We start from the raw sequence: 22,702 nt of genomic DNA, 5'->3' as shown, positions 1-22,702 counted from the left end.
AATATTTATCTAAGCGGGTACAGCGTGGAAAGTTAATTATGGTGTGCAGAAACTTTACGCTTTCGTTGTGGCGACGTCCAGAGTGCACGGTCAAGTTAAGATTAGAGAGGTTAGCAAAAGGCGAAAAATCCTTGTCGTAGCGACGGTAAGTAAAACGAACAGCTTTCTTTTGTACGGACTCAATCTTGTTAATACAGTTTTTATGAAAAGGGTTCCGAACTATAGATGCATATTCAAGGATTGGGCGGACATGGGGCGGCATAACATCGCCATACGTGACCCACTGGGGCAGCTCGAATTGTGACCCCGCAGCGGGCAGCTGGAATTGAGCTCGCAAACAAAAGTGAGACTTAAACTACGATGTCAACACGCTTTCCGCTAGCACTGAAGCCAGCTAACATTGAAGTCTACGTGATCCAATGACTCCCTCGAGCGAAGTCGGGCAATGGAGCCAAGCAAGTTCGATGGCTTCAGAAGTCGTTGAAAGCACACGTGGGACAGACGTGTGAGATAAGGCTCATCAAGAACCATACGAAGACGTAGCGTGTTTCTCTTACTGCAGGAACGCGCGAAGCATTCGAGACAAAACATTGAGGATCTTTAGAAATGAGGGACCAGAAGTTAGAGGGTGCTATTCGCAAGGGGCACGAAAGAACCGAAGCAGAGTACCAGAGAACACAAAAGATGAACAAAGGAGTTTGGGCTTTCGGTTGCACAAATCCGATTGGGGGGCGGCATTTCTGAAGCACCATGTTACCGATTACCAAGAAGAGGCGTTAAGTGGCGATGAATGTGTCGCCAAATTCAGCAGCACCCAACAAGAGGGTGAAGCTTTCAGAGAAAGGCAAAATAAGTTTGCCATGAATTGAGCAGCAGTGACAAAGCCGGCGTTGGTTTTAGCCACAGGAAAACATGTAGAGCTACTAATAGTGGCTATTTTCACAGCATATAACAAGGCGGTGTACTATTAATACATCGTATTTAGGACGTGTTAGCGCCTTTAAACGACGCCGGCTAGTTCATTTCTCAAGGCATGAACACTTTCTAGAAATGAAAGATCAAGACAACGAAGAAAGCAAGCAAAGGTAGCGAGAACAAACATTTATTTTGAAGTCAGGTGACGTGAATGCCTAACAGACTGCTCACAAGAGAAGTCGCGTAAATCGCAATGGAACGTGCAGTCTGCTCGCATAAACACGGCAAAGACAACTTACAGCAATGTTTGCATATAATATGACACTCCGACATTATGTCAGCTCACGCGTGGCTTAAGACACTGTGTATATTGCGAAGGAAATTGAGTAATTCGTTCAGCAGCGAGAACGCCTTCTTTTTGCCGGAAAAAAGAGTGCGCAGAGAAGCACCTCGTGAATTATACATCATTTCATTCGGAATGCCAACCTGGACGAGCCATAATTTGTTCATGCTGAAGTGACTACGTTTACTGTAGCCTAAAGCATAAATGACAGGACACAGCGAAAGCAAAACGACTTTCAACGCAACAGCCATGTGCCGTGACGCCTTACTAAAGGTGAAGCGCCAGCAGAGCCAGCACGCCAAGGAAGAAACATTGATGTCTTGCCTGTAAACTAAGGCTGTACGCTGGGGTAATCATGAACCAACTTGCTCAGCGGAAACCGTTGATGACTGCGTTGTGAGGCAGAAAAACTGCCGGCACTTGTCTACAATGCAATGCATCCACCAATAAGGCCGATGTTACGCGCGATTTATGAGACGTAGGCAGCCTTAGCGAGAACTTTTTACGGTGAGACAATAAATCTAGCATGTATGTTGGTGCACGGAACTAAAGCATCAGGTGTATGTTGGGCCAGGTCTTACATGTTATACGACATCTCGTGAAGCGCAAAAGAACACTCACATGTTGTTCTGTGCTTACTTCTATTTGCAGGGCAGCTTACTAGATTGGTGCCACCATTTCCCGTACTTTCGCAACCCATGCGCGGAAATAACAGTGATTTTCTTGTGCTCGGTGCGACTCGTGGCGTTCATAACAGTGTAATGCGTTGGACTAAAGCAAAGTGGGGCGTTAGCGTCGGCCTTGCTGTTTATCCATTGCGCGCCTTTCGTATAGTGACTGCACAGTGACTGATGTGTTCACTATACTACTCGCATTCTGTATGATAGAGATTACTAAAGATTAACAGTGGTATCGTACGCAGCCAATGTGGAACACTCAAACGAATGCGCAAATATTTTACCAAGAAGCATCAAAGTGGTATTAATGCACTGCGTTCGCTTGCCAAAGAGGCGGTCCTCTTCTTGATATTTTTGTTTCATGCCTTGATGGTACAAAAATATTTTTGTTTCATGCCTTGATGGTGGTTTGAATGCAGGAAAGACGACGAAGTGACTGCGAGCCAGAACGCTATTTTTCTAGCTCTGCAATTTTCGAATGCAGCAAGCTGCCAGGAGCGTGCTGGTGTCAAGTTTCAAGGTGGGAAACGTTGTTTGGCTACTTTAGAAAGCACTTCCGCCCGAGCAACGCCGACGCCGCGTTCATACGCTGGGCACGCCTGGAGGCAAGCCTAGGCGAGCTACCGCCCGCCAGGCCTAACAATACCCAAGCCGTAAGAATCACTTTTCGCCAAGCATGGAGGTCCAGGTCAACGGAGAGGAGATGTCTCCTGAGGAATTCGGTGAAGATGCCGGTTGGTGCATGATCGGCTCCAAAAGCCGGTCCGGCCCCAGCGCATCGCGGGATAGACCTAAGAACGAAGCCTACTCCCGCACCGGCGAGGGAGACGGTCGACAACCACCACGACGCTCACGGAACGTAAAACAACAAATACTCAAGGCCAGCAGAATGCCGGCTCTACCGAGGAACGACATCAAGATCGTCGTTAGACCCAAGGGCGGCCTCAACACCGCAACGATTGGCGCAGTCAGGATTGCGTCAGCTATATACCGGGCTGCAGGAGTGTCCGATCAAGACGCCAGCGAAGACACCGTCTGCCCCAACACCCAGCAAAATATCGTCGTTATCAGCACACCCAGCAGCACCAACGCAGAAAAATACAGGAAGCTCGAGGTCATCAGGATCGGCGACCGCCAATACGAAGTCAACGCCTATGAAACGGCGCCCGATCATACGGCCAAGGGGGTCATCCGAGGCATACCACTCGAAGAAGACTCCAGGACAATTAACTCCAAGATCGTGAACGACAGGAACCCGACAGCCCTGGCAGCCAAGCGTCTTAGCAACACGACCACAGTCATCATCGCCTTCGAAGGCCTAAAAGTGCCCACTCTCGTCAGGTATGGAGGCACTCTGCTTCGCTGTTCGCTGTACAGGAAGCAGGTCGACATCTGTCACCAATGCGGTAGACTGGGGCACCGTATGGACGTCTGCCCAAATCCCCAGGACAAGATCTGCAGGGGCTGCGGTGCCAAGAACCCAGACCCCAATCACCAGTGCACGCCAAACTGCCGCTTATGCGGAGGGAAACACCCTACGGCAGACAAATCCTGCCGAGCAAAATTCAAGACCCCGTATATAGTTAAGAAACGAAGATGGGAAAGGAAAAGAGCCGAAGCGGAAGCAGAACTCGAGGCGGTCAAGGAATCCGGAGAAGATCAAGCCCCCGCCCTGCAAAAGCCAAGATCCAGATCCAGAGGCCGGGCCAGGTCCAGATCGACGTCGGCTACCGGGACCCCTCGTTCCCGCCAGCACAGCCAGTCGAGAAGCAGAGCTCGCAGTCGCACCCCAGGACCGGGCCGAGCCAGGTCCAGATCCATCCAGGCCCTCCCAGAAAAGGTGAGCTGGGCAGACGCGGTCAAGGGTGCGCCAAGGCGCGGGGTATACGGAGTAACTGCCTCAGAACCGCAAGTCACAAAGAACGTAGACAATGAGATAATTGCAGAAATAAAACGTGAGAACGCCATGCTCAAGAGCCTTGTACAACAGCTAACCCAAGAGGTACGCGAACTGAGAAAGGTCGCGCCTCCCGCGCAAATCCCCATACCCACTCCCGTCAGTACTCCTGCTCCGAGCAACAATGGCGAGGAACCGGACAACGCAACCCCACCCGCGAAAAAGCGAGCCGTACAAAGCCAAGACACCAGCCGCGCCGAACAGGCTAGATCGGAAATAAAAGCCATGCTTACCGAACTACAAAGTGCAATCGGCACTCTGTCTTCCGCCATATCCGGCCTCACAACCAGGGTGGTCAAGCTCGAAGAATGTGCGATGTGGGCACCGTCTCTGTCGCAATCACCACAGCCAAACATGGGAACTCATAATATAAATCCCGTAATCTCAGATGTTCCCATGGTGGCACCGCCCCCCGTGCACCGCTCCAGTTTTTCAACAGCTTCTTCAAGACTCCAGGATGGCCAGACACGATAAAGAGTTATTGGTCTGGCAGTGGAACTGCAGAGGTATAGCCGGGAAAAAACCTGTCCTACAACAATACGTAAGAAACATCCAACCCAAACCCGATGTGATAATGCTTCAAGAAACCGTGGGCGCGTCGGCCAACATCCCGGGCTACCACGCCCTCGTCCCTAAATTCCAAAACGATAGGGGCATTGCCACACTAATCAGAAAGGGTCTTGTACCCATTGAACATGAGATTACAGGCCCGCAGGCCGAGTATATAATGATAGAAATTATTCCTAACAGAACGCAAAAGAATAGCATCTTCATATTGAACATATACAGTAGCCCATCCAAAAGACGGCAGCGTTTTCTCTTCCTGCTCAAAAAGGGAGCCGAGCTCGCCGGCCTGAACCCGCTAATAGTGGGTGGGGATTTCAACGCGCCGTGCCATGCCTGGGGATACGGCCACACCACAACCAAGGGCAAACAGTTATGGCAGGACTCGCAAGACTTGGGATACACGATCATCACGGATTCCAGCGCCCCAACGCGTATGGGCAATTCGGTTGCAAGAGATACCACACCGGACTTAACAATGGTCAAAAACATCGAGAGGGCTACCTGGAGAAACACCCTAGAAGACCTAGGTAGCGACCACATGATCATCGAGATCACGATCCCCCGAGCGGGAACCACCCTCCCAGTCAAAAGCTTCAAATGGACAGACTGGGACAAGTTTCGCAAGCACCGGGATATCCGGCAAGACGACGAGCCAATCGGTGACATTGACAGATGGATCGCAGACTTGACCAGGGATGTCGGGGAGGCCACGCAAACCATCACTCCCGATTTCCTGACGGAGAAGATGGACAGTCGCCTCGCCCACCTCTGGGAAGCCAAGAAATCCATAAAAACCCGATGGCAAGGCCAGCGGTTCAATCGAAAGCTGAGAAAAAAGATAGCCGACTTAAACAAACAAATCGAAGAGCACTGCAACACCTTGAGCAAGCAACAGTGGGACGAAGTCTGCAATGCCGCGGATGGCCAACTCCACAACGGAAATACGTGGCGACTGCTGAGGCACCTACTGGGCGAAACCCAGTGCAAATCCAAGCAAAGAGCCGACATGCACAGACTTCTGCACAAAGAAAAAGGGGCGGCGAGCGAGAAGCAAATCGTCATGAAACTCTGCGACAAATACCTCCCGCAACGACCGACGGTCGAGCACGGCCGGTACACTGGCAGTCCTTGTCCCAAGTTAGATGAAGACTTCAGTGAGGCGGAAATCAGAACGGCACTCCAAGGACTCAACAGCAAGTCAGCCCCAGGACCGGACAGGGTTAACAACAAAACGCTCAAAAACCTGGACGACAAATCTGTTACCAAACTCACGGGCTATATGAACAAGTGCTGGAGAGAAGGCCGCATCCCGGAGCAGTGGAAGAGGTCCAAGGCTATCCTCATACCCAAGCACGGAAAGCCGTTGAGTTTGGAGAACCTACGCCCAATCTCTCTCACGTCGTGCGTGGGTAAGGTCTTGGAACACGCCTTCCTGAACCGTATCAACAGCCATCTAGAAGAGACGGAAGCCTACCCCCACACCATGATAGGCTTCCGATCCCGCCTGTCCACGCAGGACGTCATGTTACAACTAAAGAACCAGATCCTCGACGACAACACAAGAAACACCAGAGCCATCCTAGGACTAGACCTGGAGAAAGCATTCGACAACGTCGCTCACGAGTCGATCCTTAAACAAGTGTCTAATCTGAACCTGGGGGAAAGGTCCTACAACTACGTGAGGGACTTTCTGAACGATCGCAAAGCCACCCTCACGGTTGGCGACCTCGAGTCCGAAGAACGAGCCCAGGGAAGTGCAGGTACCCCCCAGGGCTCAGTTATATCTCCGCTCCTTTTCAACTTAGTCATGCTGGGTCTCCCCAGCAAACTACGCGAAATCGAAGGAATCCACCACGCTATATATGCAGACGATATAACGATATGGGCAGACCGCGGCAGTGATGGGCAAATTGAACACGCACTACAAACGGCCATTAACAAAGTGGAAGAGTACCTCCAAGGAACGGGCCTCAAATGCTCCCCGAGCAAGTCCGAACTACTCCTTTACCGGCCCACGCGCAGAGGCATGCCACCAAAGAGCTACACAGGACCCCGGGAGTACGAGGAAATCCGCCTGTACACCCAAGACGGAAACGCAATCCCCAAAGTGAACAAGATCAAAATCCTCGGAATGATCATTGAGGCCAACGGAGCTAACGGCGAAACCGTGAGGAAGATCGCAGGCAAAGTCATCAGCGCCACGAGACTCATAAAGAGAATAACCAATAGACACGCGGGCATGAAGGAAGACAACGTCATTCGGCTGATCCACTCATTCGTTGTCAGCCACATCGCCTATGTAGCCGCCTACCACAACTGGTACGTCGCGGAAAAGAACAAGATTAACACGCTCATAAGGAAAACGTACAAGATAGCCCTGGGCCTACCGGAATCGACGAGCACCGAGCTCCTGACTCAGCTGGGCATATACAACACCATAGAAGAAATAGCCGAAGCACAACGCATCTCGCAGCTCGAACGCCTGTCGACCACCACGACGGGAAGACACATTATGAACACGCTCGGCATAACGTACCACAACCAGCACGGCCAGAAAATGCAAATCCCCAACAAAATCAGAGAGACCATTACGGTGGCAACCATCCCAAGAAACGTGCACCCCGATTACAACCGAGGTAGACGAAAGGCAAGAGCCGAGGCTCTGCTCCGTTCATTCGGCAGGGACAGAAACGCGCGCTTTGTTGACGCAGCCGAATATGCGAACGGCCAAACATACGCCGCCGTAGTCATAGACGCAGAATCAAAAATCAGAACCACATGTAGTGTATACACCAAACACTCAGAAATAGCGGAGGAAGTAGCGATTGCGCTAGCCCTCACAGAACAGGAATGCGAAGTCGTACTAAGTGACTCACAAACGGCAGTAAAGAATTATGCCAAAGGTCGAATTTCCAAGGAAGCCATGTCCATTCTGGCCAAAGCGGGCAGATCCAAAACCGCGAGCTCGAGGATCATATGGTTCCCCGCGCACGTCACCACGGAAGGCGACGCGTTCCCGAACCTAAACGAGACGGCGCACCGGACGGCGCGAGACATGACCCGCCGCGCCGAACAGGGCAACGCCTCTCGTACGATAGCGAACGCTTCTCGAGCAGAACGGGACAGGCTCACAAGATACAACGACATCACCAGTGCATATTTGAACGCCAGAAGGATATACCCCCCGCCGAGTCCCAAATTGAACAGGAGGCAGGCCGTCGCCTGGCGACAACTCCAGACAAACACGTTCCCTAATCCATTCCGTCTCAAACGCATCTTCCCAGATAAGCATCAGGACGACACGTGCAAATTGTGCCAGGAAGGACCAGCAACACTCAAACACATGCTGTGGGAGTGCAATGTAGTTATAGGAGGGATGGCAGTTACTCCGGAGACCCTGTCGTCGAGGTGGGCCGCCGCTCTGCGCAGCTCAGACCTCGGAATCCAGACGTGGGCAGTCCAGCAAGCCCGTGAGGCGGCGTTGAGGCAGGGCCTTGACGTTCCTCCATGGGAGACCTGAGCCCGGGTCGTGTTAAACCTTGCCGGACGTACAAGAAAGTTGTATCCATCCATCCATCCATCCATGCCTTGATGGTGAAGGTAGGATGGAAGAGCCGCGTGAGGAACTAATTGTGAAAATGTTACTCATGCATCCATTTACGGTAATAATCTCAAGGTCTACCTGCATGTATTGCGCATATGGTACCAGAAGATTCGCCTAGGCCTCTTGCAAGAACAAGTGTGGCCTGTATTTGACATGGTGTTGAAGAACAACCGCTTTGAAAGTTACAGTTTCCCTGCATAATGCTCACTTGTGGAAAAAATTAAAGGTCCGATGCTCACTCAGGAGCGGCTAGTAGATAACGCATGACAGGAACCAAAAACGTGCTGCATTTTCAACATGGGCCCTGGGCGTATTGTTTGTAGATTGGTGCACACTGAATAATATAACTGTGTTGGAGGAGCACTTACGACCAGAAGCTTCCCGTGGCGCGTGAAATATTGCAGTGCCTGTGCTCAAAGTATACAGTGTGTAGCTGTACCACTATGAGTGGAAGCATAAGAATACGGACCGACTGTGAGGCAGCCTCGCTAAAAGATTTTCTGGCGTCGCTATCTGGCATCTTCTGCAGCGAATTACGCACTTATGATGTGTACTGTGGAGTGAACTGGAGCTGAGCTGCGTGTTTGGACATGGTATCCTGACAGTACCAGAACTTTGCCCCAACGAACAAAGACCACAAAGTGTATTTATATAGGGAATCTGGGTACCGGAGCGGGCAATTATTAGATGTCGAGTAAACTCTCCATAGCGGCGTCGTTATATCTATTGTGATTTGCTTGACTGTCACTTGTTCATTTATTTATTCTATTTACCATTATTACGTTTTCTTTTCTTTTTTGTTATAGAAGACGGAGACAGAATAGTCGAGGTACTTTCTACCTCAATCTATCCACAGAAATGTTTTTGTAACAAAACAGAAATTTATGCAAGTTTTCTTGCTCACACAACAAAGCAACCATCTCATCCCGTGCTCATAAATAAATACAAAATCTATGCGGTTGGATGGCAGCGCCGTTATTGAGGAAAAGTGTGGTGTTTTTTTTTTATAACTAGTGTACGGAGAAGCGAAATTATTAAGCAATGTGTGCGCCTTTGCTGCACAAGAGTGCGTGTGAGCACTTTCTCAGACGTTGTAAAGCAACAGATCCCGCTCGTCATTGTGAAATTTGTCCAACTTGTTAAACTGACACCGCTGGCCACGTGAGAAAGAGATATAGGCTTACGTCAAGTTTGTTCGCTATAGAGAGGGCCATCAACGAAATGGTTGTATTCTGCTGTTCCCTCAGTCAGTTACGCCACCTCATCAAGCTAAGTAAGGGGAAGCGGACGAATCACATACGCCGGCACCACCCTCCTCACCCGGTTGCCTACTTTCACATATAGGCCCTATCGAGACCCCCTCCACTTGAGCGTGCTCCTCTCCTCTCGTCAGCCATTCAGATAATAAAAGCCGCTCAATGTAAGCAATGATTTTCGCTTTGAATGCAATCAAAAGGGACCTCCTATAAACGAGGAGAGCGTTTGATTGGGGTTTTCAAACAAAGCTGCGCCTTTGCGCCCAATGCTTCCATCGTTTGTTACGTAAATTTGACGTCAAGAGATTGGGATAAAAACAAGTTGCAATAGTTTTACATTGTAGGGCCCATGGTACAGGTGTAGAGAGGCGTTGTGAATATAACTTGTAGGTATATAAGTATGCAAACGTATCTTGCTTGCAAGAAAGGGCTCGGGAATTCTCGGAAACTTGTTTTTTGCGTCGTTTTCTTACGCATAAAAGTAATAATGAAGAATGGGCGCACGCACGCTTTAGCGTGGGAAACATCTCAATATTATCGCTGTCTTTTATTCACCAATGTGCGCGTGCGGAGTAGGGTCTGCTACGCTCAGTGAACGGTTTTCAGTAAATTATTTTGTTGTTTCTTGGCCTCATTTGGATATATATCTGTCTTCAATGTCAGAACATTACGCACTCATCGATGAAGACATGCAATTTTAAAGCTTTGTTTCTTTTTCTACATCCGCTGATATAGGAGCTCCATAGGAGGCAAAATACCGAACCGCTCTCAGGATCATCACTCACTGTCTTGCTTTCGTATTACAGCAAACTTAAAAAAAAAAGATCAAGAGGAGCAGAGATGCCGAACAGGCAATGACTACCGATGCATGCTCGAACATAACGATAGTGAGACGCGAAGAAATTTCTGAAGCAAAAGCAAGAAACGCGCCCGCAGTAGCCGTTTCACAGCCTGATTTAGCTGGGGAAATAGGGACGTGGGTCTAAACTGTACGGGGATTGAGCACGGCTGTGCTTGTGCAAGTGTTTTCGGCATCTGAAGGTAATCGTACTTGACGTCTCGCACTATTACCCGACAAGTTTTGGTGGTGGTGGCATTTTAGCCACGGGGCCTTATGGGAAAGCGCATCTTTGTTCAGTAGGCCGATATTGTTTCATAAACACGTCGTATAGTGATGACTGGTGGGAACAGCAAAGTTTTGTGTGATAGTGAAAACTTGGCCTATATACCGGGTTGTTTGATTTTAATGGAAATATTTTTTTTAATTAGCATTCAGCCAATGCATTGATGCCTTCTTCACTATTCGTTCTTTAAGCGCAAATACGAGTTATTAACTGTTTAATTACCGTCCTTAAGGCCCACCTTGTAATGCTAGTGGGGAAAATGGGTGGTCGCTAGAAGCAAAAGCTAGTTACGCGATATTTAAAATGCAAAGATATTCGTCGCCGAAAATACACATGTTCCCGCTTCGATACCGAAATTGCGCGCACGAAAAGCGCGCGAAGGGGTGCCCACGTGACGCTTCGCGCTCCGTTTTGGTTTTTTCACGCCAGCGGGTTAACCACCTGCGCACCTGCGCATGTGACCACGCAGTCTGCCTTGCAGCGTTCTAAAATGCAATAAAATACGCTTTACAGTAATATACAAAGTAATTTTTAGAGAAATCCAAATACATTGTCCCTTTGATTCGAATTCTCGATCAATGCGGCCTCGCGCTGTCATTTGTTCGCTTCCGGGTTAGCTCAGATGGTAGAGCGGCCGCCTCGGCAAGGCGTTGGTCGCGGGATCGATCCCCCGAACCAAGTTGAAGTTTTCTTCAACTTCGAAACTTTCTTTCTGAGAAACCCGCGCGGGTTTCCTTCGTAGCTTCCCGCAACACCATGGTGGACGACAATTTTTCCCTCTCACGAATCCTCCTCCACCTTGCCGAGTTCCGCATAACTGGTTTGCCAGTGACGAAGAGGTTTAGTTGGTGGTTCAGTATTGTTCTGCCACCATTTTTAGAGCAGACTTCCTATACACGCAGAAAAGCCTACCCGTAAAGCTCTCTGTTACTACTCGGAGAGGAAGCGGTGTATAGAAAGGAAGAGTTTGGTATCTTGCAACTCAAAGGCGCACAGAGCAGCGAGAAAGTATGAGAGAAACCGAGAGGGGGTGTACGATACGTTTAGCATTTGCATATGCCATAAGTGCTCACGTCAAACCGCAACAGCATGCGCTGGCAAGCGCTCAACAAACGCTCAGAGTGTAATACGTTTGGTCGCGCCTTAGTTGTTTCCTGTCATGGGGTGGGTTTCAAGGAAGTTAGCCTGCTGGCATTAAGTATCACAAGTTTCGTCTTCTCTTCGTTCTGACGCTTCATTTGTGCCTCCTCAATTCGTGCGCAACCGACGCGTGTTTCGTCGCGCTCACTGGTAAACCACTGGTATTGCTGCGAGAAATTTGCCTACGCAGAAAAGAAGTGTATGCTGTTTGTTGCACTTTCTCGTTTGATTTGGTGTGCTCTCGCATAAGGCAAAAATTCGAAATCAACGTCAATCCATGTATTTGTTTTGCAATGCACGCAACTGTCTATTTGGCTTAATGTGGCGATGCACAACGTGAGCCTCGCAGACTTGGTAAACATATTTGCGACAAACAGAAGCACGCAATTCTCGGAAGCCCTGACTATGACGTTGAAAGTGTTGTCCGTGTTAACCTCTTCGCATTCCAACCATCAAGGAAAATACAGTTAATGTGGCAAGCTTTCCTGCTCAAGTTCCGCATTGCGTTATTGAATCTTTATTTGTTCTTGTTTACAGTTCAAGAAAAGTGCAGTAGCAGAAGCCGCGCAACGCCTTGCGTACAGTGGCTCTTGTACCCCTAACGTATGGCTTCCACCTTTTCGACTAATATCAGGTTTTTGAAAGCTAAAAAAAACGAACACGTTCCATATTTCGACACACGTTACACGCCAACCTAACCTCAAATACACAAGTTACATGTATTCACGCATTAGATAGTATATACCTAACTGATGTTACAGCTAGTGGGGGTCTTACGGTCTAAATTTTGCAATCGTGCTCGCTCCCTATTCGTAGTGAGCCCATTTCTTTCCCAGAGTGTGTTTGCGCACTAGGGTAAACAAATGAAGTGGCGCCTATAGTGAGGCCTGAGACTGTGGTGCGCGTCTCGAGCCCGTCATCCACGTAGATGGTTGGGGCACCTGCGCTTGCCTTTGTCTCCTGTGCTAGCGCTCCCTGTGTAGAGACGGACGCGTTCGTCTGTGATCAAAGAGGTTGGATATCCCTAGGACTTGCAGCCCGAGTTCCTTCACGCCATTTCTGAATCCTACGTTTCGAACGCGGGGGCGCCATAGCCGATGGAGCTTGGAAGGAAGGAAAAAGTGGAGAAGGAAAGGTAGGGAGGTTAACCAGTGTGGCTTAACCGGTTTGCTACCCTACACATGGGAGAGGGATGGGGGAGATTAAAGATGGGGAAGGGGGAGAGGGAGAGAGAGCACATATCACAGCACACACACATGGTCCGTTGGAGTCCATCATTCTGGCATGGTACGCGACGTCACTCTCACAGCCGCTTGTCCAATCCCGTCTCTTTCAAAAACCGAAGTAGTGCCTTTGTCGCCTTCACCTGCGATATCTTCTGTCGGCGGCATGTGAATATCGTGTCGAGCGACAATGGTCTACTGTCAAGGCGCGCTAGAACAGATGCCAGGGACTGTCGCTGAACGTTATAGTCAGGACAGTCGCACAGAACATGTTCCAGCGTCTCCTCGCAAAGGCAGGCATTACAGAGATCGTTGTCGGCCATTCCAATGCGGAAGGAGTAAGATTTGGTGAAAGCCACCCCCAGCCATAAGCGATAAAGCAGGGTCGCCTCTCTTCGACGCAGTCCAGTTGGCATATAGAGATGCATCAAAGAGGGCAGGGGGTATTGACGGTTGCTCTGGGTGGTCTGGCTGTTTGGTGTGCACCATAGAGATAGCGTGATCTCATGTGCAAGCACTCGAAGTCTGCTAGCTGCGTCGGATCGTGAAAGCGGTATGGCCTCTTCTTGTGCGTCCTCAAGAGCTGCCCGAGCGGCATTATCGGCGTCTTCATTTCCAGTGACGCCGCAGTGACTTGGCAGCCACTGAAACGTCACATGGTGTCCTTTCTCCTGTGATGTATGGAGTAGGCATCTAATATCGAATACGAGCTGTTCGAATGGCCCGCGATGCAGAGCTGATAGTACAGATTGTAGGGCTGCCTTTGAATCGCTGAAGATTGACCATTGCCGAGGTGGCTCCCGATTGACGACACGAAGTGCAGCGCGAAGAGCAGCTAGTTCAGCAGATGTCGATGTTGTTGGGTGGTCAGTCCTAAAGCTGATGGTAATAGCTTTTGCTGGGACAACCACAGCACCGGACGAACACTGGATGTTTGTGGAACCATCGGTATAAATGTGTTCCCTGTCCGCGTACCTCTCGTGCAGAAGAAGCAGAGACAGTTGTTTGAGCACAGGCGACGACAGTTCAGACTTTTTTCCGATTCCTGGTACACTGAGATGGACTGTAGGGCTGATAAGACACCAAGGGGGTATCGATGGTTTAGATGCAGCGGTGAAGCCCGATGGCAGTTTGTCGTTGTATTTGATGATAGTTTTAGCGAATGATGATTGGTGCCTGTCCGAAGGTAGTGCTGCAAGGTGGTGATAGGTGGCACGTGCAAAATGTCTGATGTGCGTTCTCAGGGCTTCCACCGTAATGTGAGTTCGCATTGGATGGTCCCGAGCAATCGCAATAGTTGCCTCTGTTGAGGTGCATCTGGGCAAACCAAGGCAGACTCTGAGTGTTTGAGCTTGTGCTGCCTGCAGAACACGAATATTTGTCTTGCAGGTGTTGGTCAATACAGGTAGACTATATCTTAGAAAACCGAGAAAGAGAGCTCTGTAGAGTTTAAGCATTGCGTCTACTGACATCCCCCACGTCTTTCCTGCCAAGTATTGAAACAACTGGGAAGTTGCTGTCAGGCGCCGTTTCATGTAGGCCACGTGCGGGCTCCAACAGAGGTCTCGGTCAATTATTACGCCAAGGAATCTGTGGGTTCGGACATAGGAAATAGTCCGCCCATTGATTGAGATGATATAAGGCGTCATCGGTTTGCGAGTAAATGCTACTAGTGCGCATTTTTCTGGTGATATGCTGAGTCCCTGTTTACACAAGTAGTTCGCTGTCAAAGTGGCCGCTCTTTGAAGTCGCGCACGTATCTGAGGACGTGTGACTGCCGAAGTCCAGACACAGATGTCGTCAGCGTATATTGAAATTTTGATGGTAGTTGGCAAGTACTCAGCAAGTCCAACAAGAGCGAGGTTGAATAGCGTCGGGCTGAGAGCACCGCCTTGAGGAACGCCCCTGCTGGTATAGCGTCGCGTAGTTGGGCCATCGTCAGTTAACACAAAGAATGATCTTGCAGATAGGTAGCTTGCAATCCACAAAAAAACTCGACCACCTAGGCCAACCGTCGCAAGGGCGTCGAGAATGGCCTCATGTAATACGTTATCGTATGCCCCTTTCACATCTAGGAATAAAGCTGCAGATAAACGCTTACGGGACTTTTCGTGCTGGACATAGGAAACGAGATCAACTACATTGTCGATAGAAGAGCGGTCACGTCGGAAACCAGCCATGGAAATCGGATAAATCTTGTAGTATTCAAGGTACCATTCCAGGCGGCCAAGGATCATCCGTTCCATTATCTTTCCTACACAGCTGGCCAGCGCTATTGGGCGGTAAGAGGTGAGCTCTAATGGGGATTTGCCCTGCTTTAAGAGTGGCACCAGGCGGCTTACTTTCCATTCGTCAGGAACATTTCCCTCCTGCCATGAGGAGTTGTAAAGGCTCAACAACTCTATCCGTGCGGACTCTCCGAGATAGCACAAGGCCCGGTATGATATACCATCCGGACCCGGAGATGATGAGCGCCTGCAGAGAGCTAGAGCCGCTTCGAGCTCCTCCATTGTAAAAGGAAGGTCCATGCGGCCATCACGTGAATTGGGGACGTCAGCTCGGGCTGGAGGATCTGGACGAGTAGCTTGGTCTGCGATCCGCGCACAAAAGTCTTCTGCGACATCGATGTCTTGCCGCCCTTGGAAAAGCGCTAGCGCCTTGAATGGGAAACGCCGTTCCGGAAGGCAACGCAGACCTTGCACCGTTTTCCATATGTGAGACAGTGGCTTGCGGGGGTCGAGTTTCTGGCAAAACGTTGCCCAACGTTCCGACGCTAATCTATCCATACGACGCTGAATCTTCTTTTGCATCCTCCTGGCTGCCCTAAGGTCATGAATTGATTTTGTACGCCGATATCGACGTTCCGCCCGGCGACGAAGCGCTCGAAGGCGCTCTAATTCTATGTCGAAGTCATTCCGCGTGGAAGAGGTCGTCATCATGCGAGTGGCGTTTTGCATCGTCATTTTAATCGTTTGCTCTAACCCTGATGGTAGGCCCTCGCGGCAGGCATCTTCCATCTCAAATTTGAAGTTGGCCCATTGAATCGTCCGAATGGTATTCCGTAAGCCTGATCTAGACGACAAGCCTTTGATGTTCAGATAGGTGGGAATGTGGTCACTCCCATGTGTCTCAATGTCTGGAAACCACTTCACACATCTGGCGAGAGAGTTGGAGACGAAAGCAAGGTCGAGGCAGCTGCCGTATGTCACGCCGCGAAGAAAGGTGGGGCTACCATCGTTCAGGAGAGTAAGGCCATAGTTGTGGGCGATGCTTGCTAATCTTCGTCCTCTTGCATTTGTCCGTGTACTTCCCCATGCTGGATGGTGTGCATTGAAATCTCCTATGATGACCCATGGGGCGGGACAAACACTCAAGATATCCGCAAATCTTTTGATATCGAAATTGCAGGAAGGCGATATATACACGCCTATGAGAGTAAACAAGAGTTTGTTCCTTTTAACTGTGATGCATATATATTGATTGTCGTCGTGGGGAGCAATTGGTTGCAAAACATAGGTGAGTTCACGACGAACAAAAATGACGATTTTGCTGCATGCACCATTTGTTGATGACATGATAAATTCGTATCCTGACAGTCTTATTGATTTCGACAAGTTGGGCTCACAAATGACGATGAGGGGAAACAGATTGGTGTACACAAACTGCCGAAAATCTGAAATTCGTGATTTTAGCCCTCTGGCGTTCCATTGGATGATGGACGCAGCCTTGACTTCTTTCCGGAAGGATGGGGTATGGGTAGCCATCTTTCTAGTTGAGGGATGCAAGCACTGGGCCTAAGGCGTCCAGCACTTTAAGTGCGTTTTGAGCACAGGGTGTCCCGATGTCCACTAAAATTGCTCGAATGGCCTCCATGAGAGAACGTAGCACCGAGATGACTTGGCGGTCTGTTTTAGGTGAATCGTCCATGGCCGGAGAAGGATCAGGTGGGACCCCGATCTTCTGAGGTTCCTTCGCAAGGGAGCGGCTTGGTAGCGTAGGCCATTCCTCTGAAGATAGAGTCTTTTCTGCTTCCTTCGTGGAAGTGGTGGGCCTTGTCGCGGCGTGACTAACTGGCACCGCAGTGGAGTGGGTACTGTCACTTCGCGCATGCGCCTTCTTCGAAGACGTACGATGGCGCCTACGTCGTCGCCGACGCCGGACTACTTCGGCTGCCTCCCTGTGGGCAGAATTGTCTCTGGCCATTTGCTTAAGAACCGCGCGCTCCCTCTTGATGCGGGGACAGTCCTTCGAGGAGGCCGCGTGAGGGCCGCTACAGTTGACGCACTTCAGGACCGTGGCACCGCAGGTCTGTTCTGCATGAGGTTCAGCGCAACGGGGACACAGTAGCGAGTTGGGACACACGCCTTTGACGTGTCCTAGCCTGAAACACTGATGACATTGAAGCGGCTTCTGGATGAATGGTCGAACCGGATGACGGAAATGTCCGACTTTAACGTGGGATGGGATACAATCCCCCTTGAATATTACTTTTACGCAGCGCGTACTCCCAAGACGGCGCACTTGCGTAATGATCGTGCCTTCGTATGCCGGCTTGATGAGGCTAGGTAAGTCATCATTGGGAATGGCAATGTCAATGTCGTAAATCACACCGGCTATGGATGTGTCGTCGATCGGGATAAAGGGGCGCATTTTGATTCCGTCTAGCTCTGTGATTTCTTGGAGTTTTCCAAGCGCACTCGCGTTGTACACGTCTATGGCGAGTATATTCTTGCGTGGATTTATTCTTATGTCTTTAATTTGATCCGGCACCGCACATTCCAAAAAATGGATAGGGCTTGCCTGTTCAGCAATCGTAGGTTGCGTGACGGTTCTGTCGGCATAAAGATGATGACGTGTGGCCAGCGCGCAGGCCTTGTCTTCACAGTCGTTGTGCTCGCAGGAGTTGACGGCGCTGTGTTGGCGATTTTTCTCCTCGCCCTCTTACTCCGGACGGGTATGAAGCCGTCGTCGGATGAGTCGTCTTCCGACATAGAATACAGCTCGGTGTCTTCGGTGTCACTGGGGGAGCCAACTCGCTTCCTTGCGGTTGACGGCCGTGATGACTTCTGGCCAGGCGGGTCTCTGGCATGCTCCGCGTCCATGGCCGCAAGACGGGGAGGCGAGGCACCTCGAATAGCGAAGATTTCACCCAAAAATTCACAGAGCAAAGAAACAAGCGTTCTGCCAAGAAGACACTTCGTCGTCTTGGAATGCCTGTAAGAAATTGCGCACTTGTAGGCCTTATGACTTCAAAAGAGCGCCAGATTGAGTTTGATGAGTTATACGTACTATGGCTGAATGAGCTTTCTCAATAGAGACCACTCTTGCTAGCATGGAGTGTACCTGACTACTTACCGAGCGATGGACCTACTGAACTCCGAGCGAGAGGCTAAATTTAGCTTTGATTGCGTCATGCATGGAGTGACAACAGCGCCATCTATGCACGTGAGACATGGATGATCGAATAATTGCTTATTTCCTCTAAATAACGATATAAAAGAAAGGCTCGTGGGTATAGTACGGTGAAAATATATAAGCCATAATAGTGTTTACACGTTTTTGTTACATGTGGTTTTAGCAAGCCCTCGGAATGGCTTAATAGACGTCTCGTGTCAAAATTTGTGAAGTAGGCAATATTGACTTCTATCAGCTGTGATATAGTTAGCGCGTATTGTTCTCTTTCAGTTGAATAAATCAAAAATAGGACCAATGCAGTCAGCTGTTGCGGCGCTTGGTTTCTTGCCTCCCAGGTCATTGACTTGGCTGTAACTGGCATCCGTAATGGTTTCACTCGGCCCGTCGTGAGTGAGTTCGGCAATAGTAGAGCAAATAATTGCTGTATTGCGCAGGTACATGTCGTGAGTGTGCTCTTCAAAACAGTGCAGAAGGCGAGCTTCGTCAGGAAAGTGCGTCTCGGCTTGAGAAGCCGTTCGTCGTGGCGTGTCTGGCGGCACAAACACTCGCCAAAAGAATTGTAGTCTGCGCGCTAACGCAATCAGTACGCACGCTAACCGGTGGGGAGCGTTGTCCGGTTTGTAAATGTCCGGTTGAGGGCGAGTCGAGGCCGACACGTCATCTGATTGCTGCATTAGTGTCATAAACGCGCACTTTTCTGCTTTAAGTTTTCTGCAAGCGATCGTTCTGGAAGAAGCGCTGTATCACTGACATCGTATACGCATCATCCCAATGATGTCGTCAGGTACATCGAAACCGGAGCACTCTCGTGGATTCTCGGTAGAAATTTCGAAACAGCTGTAAAATAGGAAAACGTCAAACATGCTGCGGCTTTCCTCACTCAACTTTCGTGCTTATCGTACATGTCAGTCTGCATTGCAGCACAGCACAAGCAGGAAACCTGCTATTGATCCTGTCGTAAAGTTCGTCAGAATCACTACTACGAGTACGCAAACTGGCCGGTTTGAGCGCGACTTCTTTCGCAACGAAAATAAATTCAAGAGCGCACGCGTGAGTGGCTCGTTATTTATTCGATTAGTTCTGCCATGATCAGTGAGTAATTAACATCGGGACTGCAGGATAACACCTAGGACCAGATCTTGGGCACACCACTGTCTTAGATTCCCCTTGGGAGTCGCTTCGTAGCCGTAGTATACGCGGCCATTATAACTAAAGTATACTCAAATCACGTATCTCTAAATGCGGCTAAAAACTCAACTGAAGTCAAACGCAAATGCATGACCCACGATCAGACACTGTTTAAGCGAGACAAACGAGCGCACGTGGCTAAAGAAAATTGCTGGTTACGCGAATGAGGCACAGAGTATCACGTAGACCACCGTACCTCCACCAAATAAGGCAAACGGAAAAACCTATGTAGTTGACCATAAGCCTGTGTACAGGGCTTATGGTCAACGCGAACAGCAGCAAACGTCGTTGCATTCCTATTACAAAAAAGCGGGATGTGTTATAGGTCTGTAGCCGGCATCCAAGCATGGAGTTATCCCAAGTGTACGTTTTTGGAGTCTTAAGTAAGCCGCATTTGCAGATGAGCCTGCAAACGAAACAACGCAATGGAGTAGTTTCGAAACTGTTCGCGTTTCAATTTTGTGAAAACAGTGCATTAACAGATATGAGCGTGAGTCACAACATGCCTGTGGTGTAGAATCGGCACCCGCCACACGCAACACGGAAAAATGAAGGCTAGGATTGAGTCACGACGGATATTTGCTCGAAAAAACCAGGTGACTTTGTTCTCACGTGAGAGAGAGAGAGAGAGAAGTCATAAGGTAAAGGCAGAGAGGTTAAACCAGGCTGAGCCCGGTGGGATAACCTGCATAGGGAAATGGGAAAGAGGACTGAGAGATCAGATGGAAAAGAAACATTCGCATTCCGCACTGGCACACGCACAGATGAACGTTCACCGTTGAGTCAATCATCAAGCTTTCATAGAGGCTGGCGCATTTCAAGAAACGCAGCAGTGTTTCTTCTGGCTTTGTACATCGCAGACGCACGAGGCCATAGTCCAAGATCTTCCTTTCTGTGAAACGCCTGTGAGCACCCACTTGCTCTTTTCATAAACTACAACGAGGAAAGGAACATCTGCAGTCATAAATACGGAGGGATGCGAGCTATGTTTACCGTTAGCATTAATGTTTGCAAATGAACAAATAGGTAACAGGGATCGCATTCTCTTTACTTTTTCTTCCTGTTCTGGGTGTTCTTAGAGCTGTCTATTATAAATGTTTTCAAGCACACCCAGCTATCTCTCTTTCTCGCTCTTGCCATTGATATGCCAGCATATGACGATGATAAATCTTTACGAAGCATGCCGCTCATCGATCACTCTCGGCAGAGCTTCATGCTTTTTTTTCTAATTATTTCCTCGTGAACTTCAAAGCACTCGCCACGCAATTTTTTTGTAGAATAAGTTACGATGATGAGGTGATAGATGATTCGGAATATTTGGAATATATTGCTAGAAAAAGTTGCCGGTGCCGGTGCCGGTTAGTGCCAGCTACACATCTTCACGCAGAGAATAATGTACAAGATCACATGAAAGATCAATGCGACAGTAAAAAAACAGAAGGGCAGATAATAAAAAGTGGTGGTGGTGGTGGTGGTGGTGGATTGTAGCAACAGGCGGGTTTAGCCTGGCGAACAAGGCCGGCAATTGCTCCGCCCGAGCGTCTCGCACAATACCGCTGATGGGTTTCACCATATGTCCATCAACCCAGTCTCTCTTAAGAATTCGATCAGGAGACGTGAAGTTTCTTTGCGGGCCATGACTGATCCCTCGGGAAATAAAAAATAATAAAAAGTCATGCGAAACACACTTAGAACGTTTAATAACAACCCCCTCCCTCCTCCCCCTTGTCATAATAATGCCGTAAACATAGCTAAAAAAGAAAACAAACAAATGCACGAAGTCACAAAATAACTCAAAATCACGTCAAATAAGACGCAATAAGCCGGCTTAAAGTAGATTTGCAAATTTTAGCTAATATGTATTAAAAATAATGCTGGCCTCCAGAAATCTCTGGAGGGACGCTAGCGTTCGCACTTGTAACGCGCCAGTTGGTCACAGACCTCGGCCCTTTACGAAGGTGTGAGGCCTGCGATAAAATGCCGTTAGATCACTAGTCAAGTGTCTGTAAGTGTCATGTCACAGACATTGTAGCAGGAAATGCGCATACTCATTCGCGTTACCGCAAGTGCATAGAGTGGCAAATCCTATGCATCGCGCAGTACATCTCAGATTGCCTTGGCGAAGTCAGCATTATATTGTTATGAGCTTGAAGGGATTACGACTATTGTAGAAGGATGATGCCCATTCGGGAATCAGTGAATGTGACGACACCTATATAAATGAGATGACCACGTGAGTCATATATAGGTTACCCAAATGCTGAACGTTTATTGCTCTACAATGCCGTCGAAAAAGTCACTAAAATAGAACTATTTCTCACTGCTACTGGAATATTGCCATGGACACTCGTGACTGTTTGTCTCAGGTTGCCTTATACTCGCAAATGAACACTGTGCGTGACTCTCGCCTGGCTTTGCTACAGCCATTGTAGCGCTAAACCGAAGATTGCCTTCCTTCGCATGTGATAAAGAACCTACCTAGTCCCTGATGGTGGCCTTCTTTCATCTTCAGGCTCGTTAAACGGTTCGTTCCTACACCTTCCCGCGATTGGTCAACCATAGACTCAGCCACGTGCTTGCTGCAAAAATGGGATGGCTCTTCATCCAACTAACGTTTTGATGAACATCAAGATCGTTCGCTCTGTGCACGATTTTTCTGGATAGTTTCTCGCAACGTGTTGTGGAGTCCACTGAGTGATAAAACGATGTCTGTGACAACTAGGTATCGCATCTCGTCACCATAGTGAATACACATGTTGGTTACGTTATGCAATTCATAGCGCGTTTCCTGGGTTGATCATCGGGTAGTGCGCTTTGCGGATTACGTAGTTACCTTGCTGTAATTCCGCGTTCAAAGCGATAATACTGCGTTGCTTTAGCGGAGTGAGACTGACAAGGCTATGTGTTACAATGCTAGGCGTGCCGCCAGGCAAACATATCAAATTTTCATTAAAGAGCCCCCCCCCCCTCTCTCTCTCTCTGCCTGTCTGTCTGTCTGCATCTCCATCTCTGTCTGCGTCCTTGCAACATACTTTGTCAAACATAAGGAGCGCATTGCCGTCGTCACGTTCACATGATGCTCACATTATCACCGCACTTGAAATAAAGCCTTTAGGTCGTACTCGTTTTCGTTACACGTTGATCCCTAATCGTAAACGGAGCCAAATGCAACGGTGTGCTTTTCCCGAGTATTGATCCCTTTGGATCGATAGTCCTAGAGACTAGAAGCCACACCGGTTGCGCAAGCAGTACGATAGGAAGGAGACATTATTGAATCTCAGCGTCCGCATATC

At 49.1% G+C, this 22,702-nt stretch overlaps 1 protein-coding gene across 8 annotated transcripts in view; it reads left to right on the top strand.

The window, feature by feature from the left end:
• Positions 1–22,702, top strand: part of LOC135898177 (cholecystokinin receptor type A-like) — a 201,905-nt gene that overhangs the window by 94,421 nt on the left and 84,782 nt on the right. The window contains exon 1 of one of the 8 annotated variants that reach the window (XM_065426994.2): positions 2,635–3,775. The exons of the other annotated variants lie outside the window; for them this stretch is intronic. Within the exon in view, the coding sequence (XP_065283066.1) occupies positions 3,532–3,775 (244 nt within the window). The 5' untranslated portion in view covers positions 2,635–3,531. Of the gene's footprint in view, positions 1–2,634; positions 3,776–22,702 lie in introns of those variants that run through there. 8 annotated transcript variants of the gene reach the window in all.

Source organism: Dermacentor albipictus, chromosome 3 (genome assembly GCF_038994185.2).
Source record: "Dermacentor albipictus isolate Rhodes 1998 colony chromosome 3, USDA_Dalb.pri_finalv2, whole genome shotgun sequence".
Lineage (NCBI taxonomy): Eukaryota > Metazoa > Arthropoda > Arachnida > Ixodida > Ixodidae > Dermacentor > Dermacentor albipictus.
Note: the sequence above shows the minus strand (reverse complement) of the source record. Positions and strands in the feature narration are given on the sequence as shown.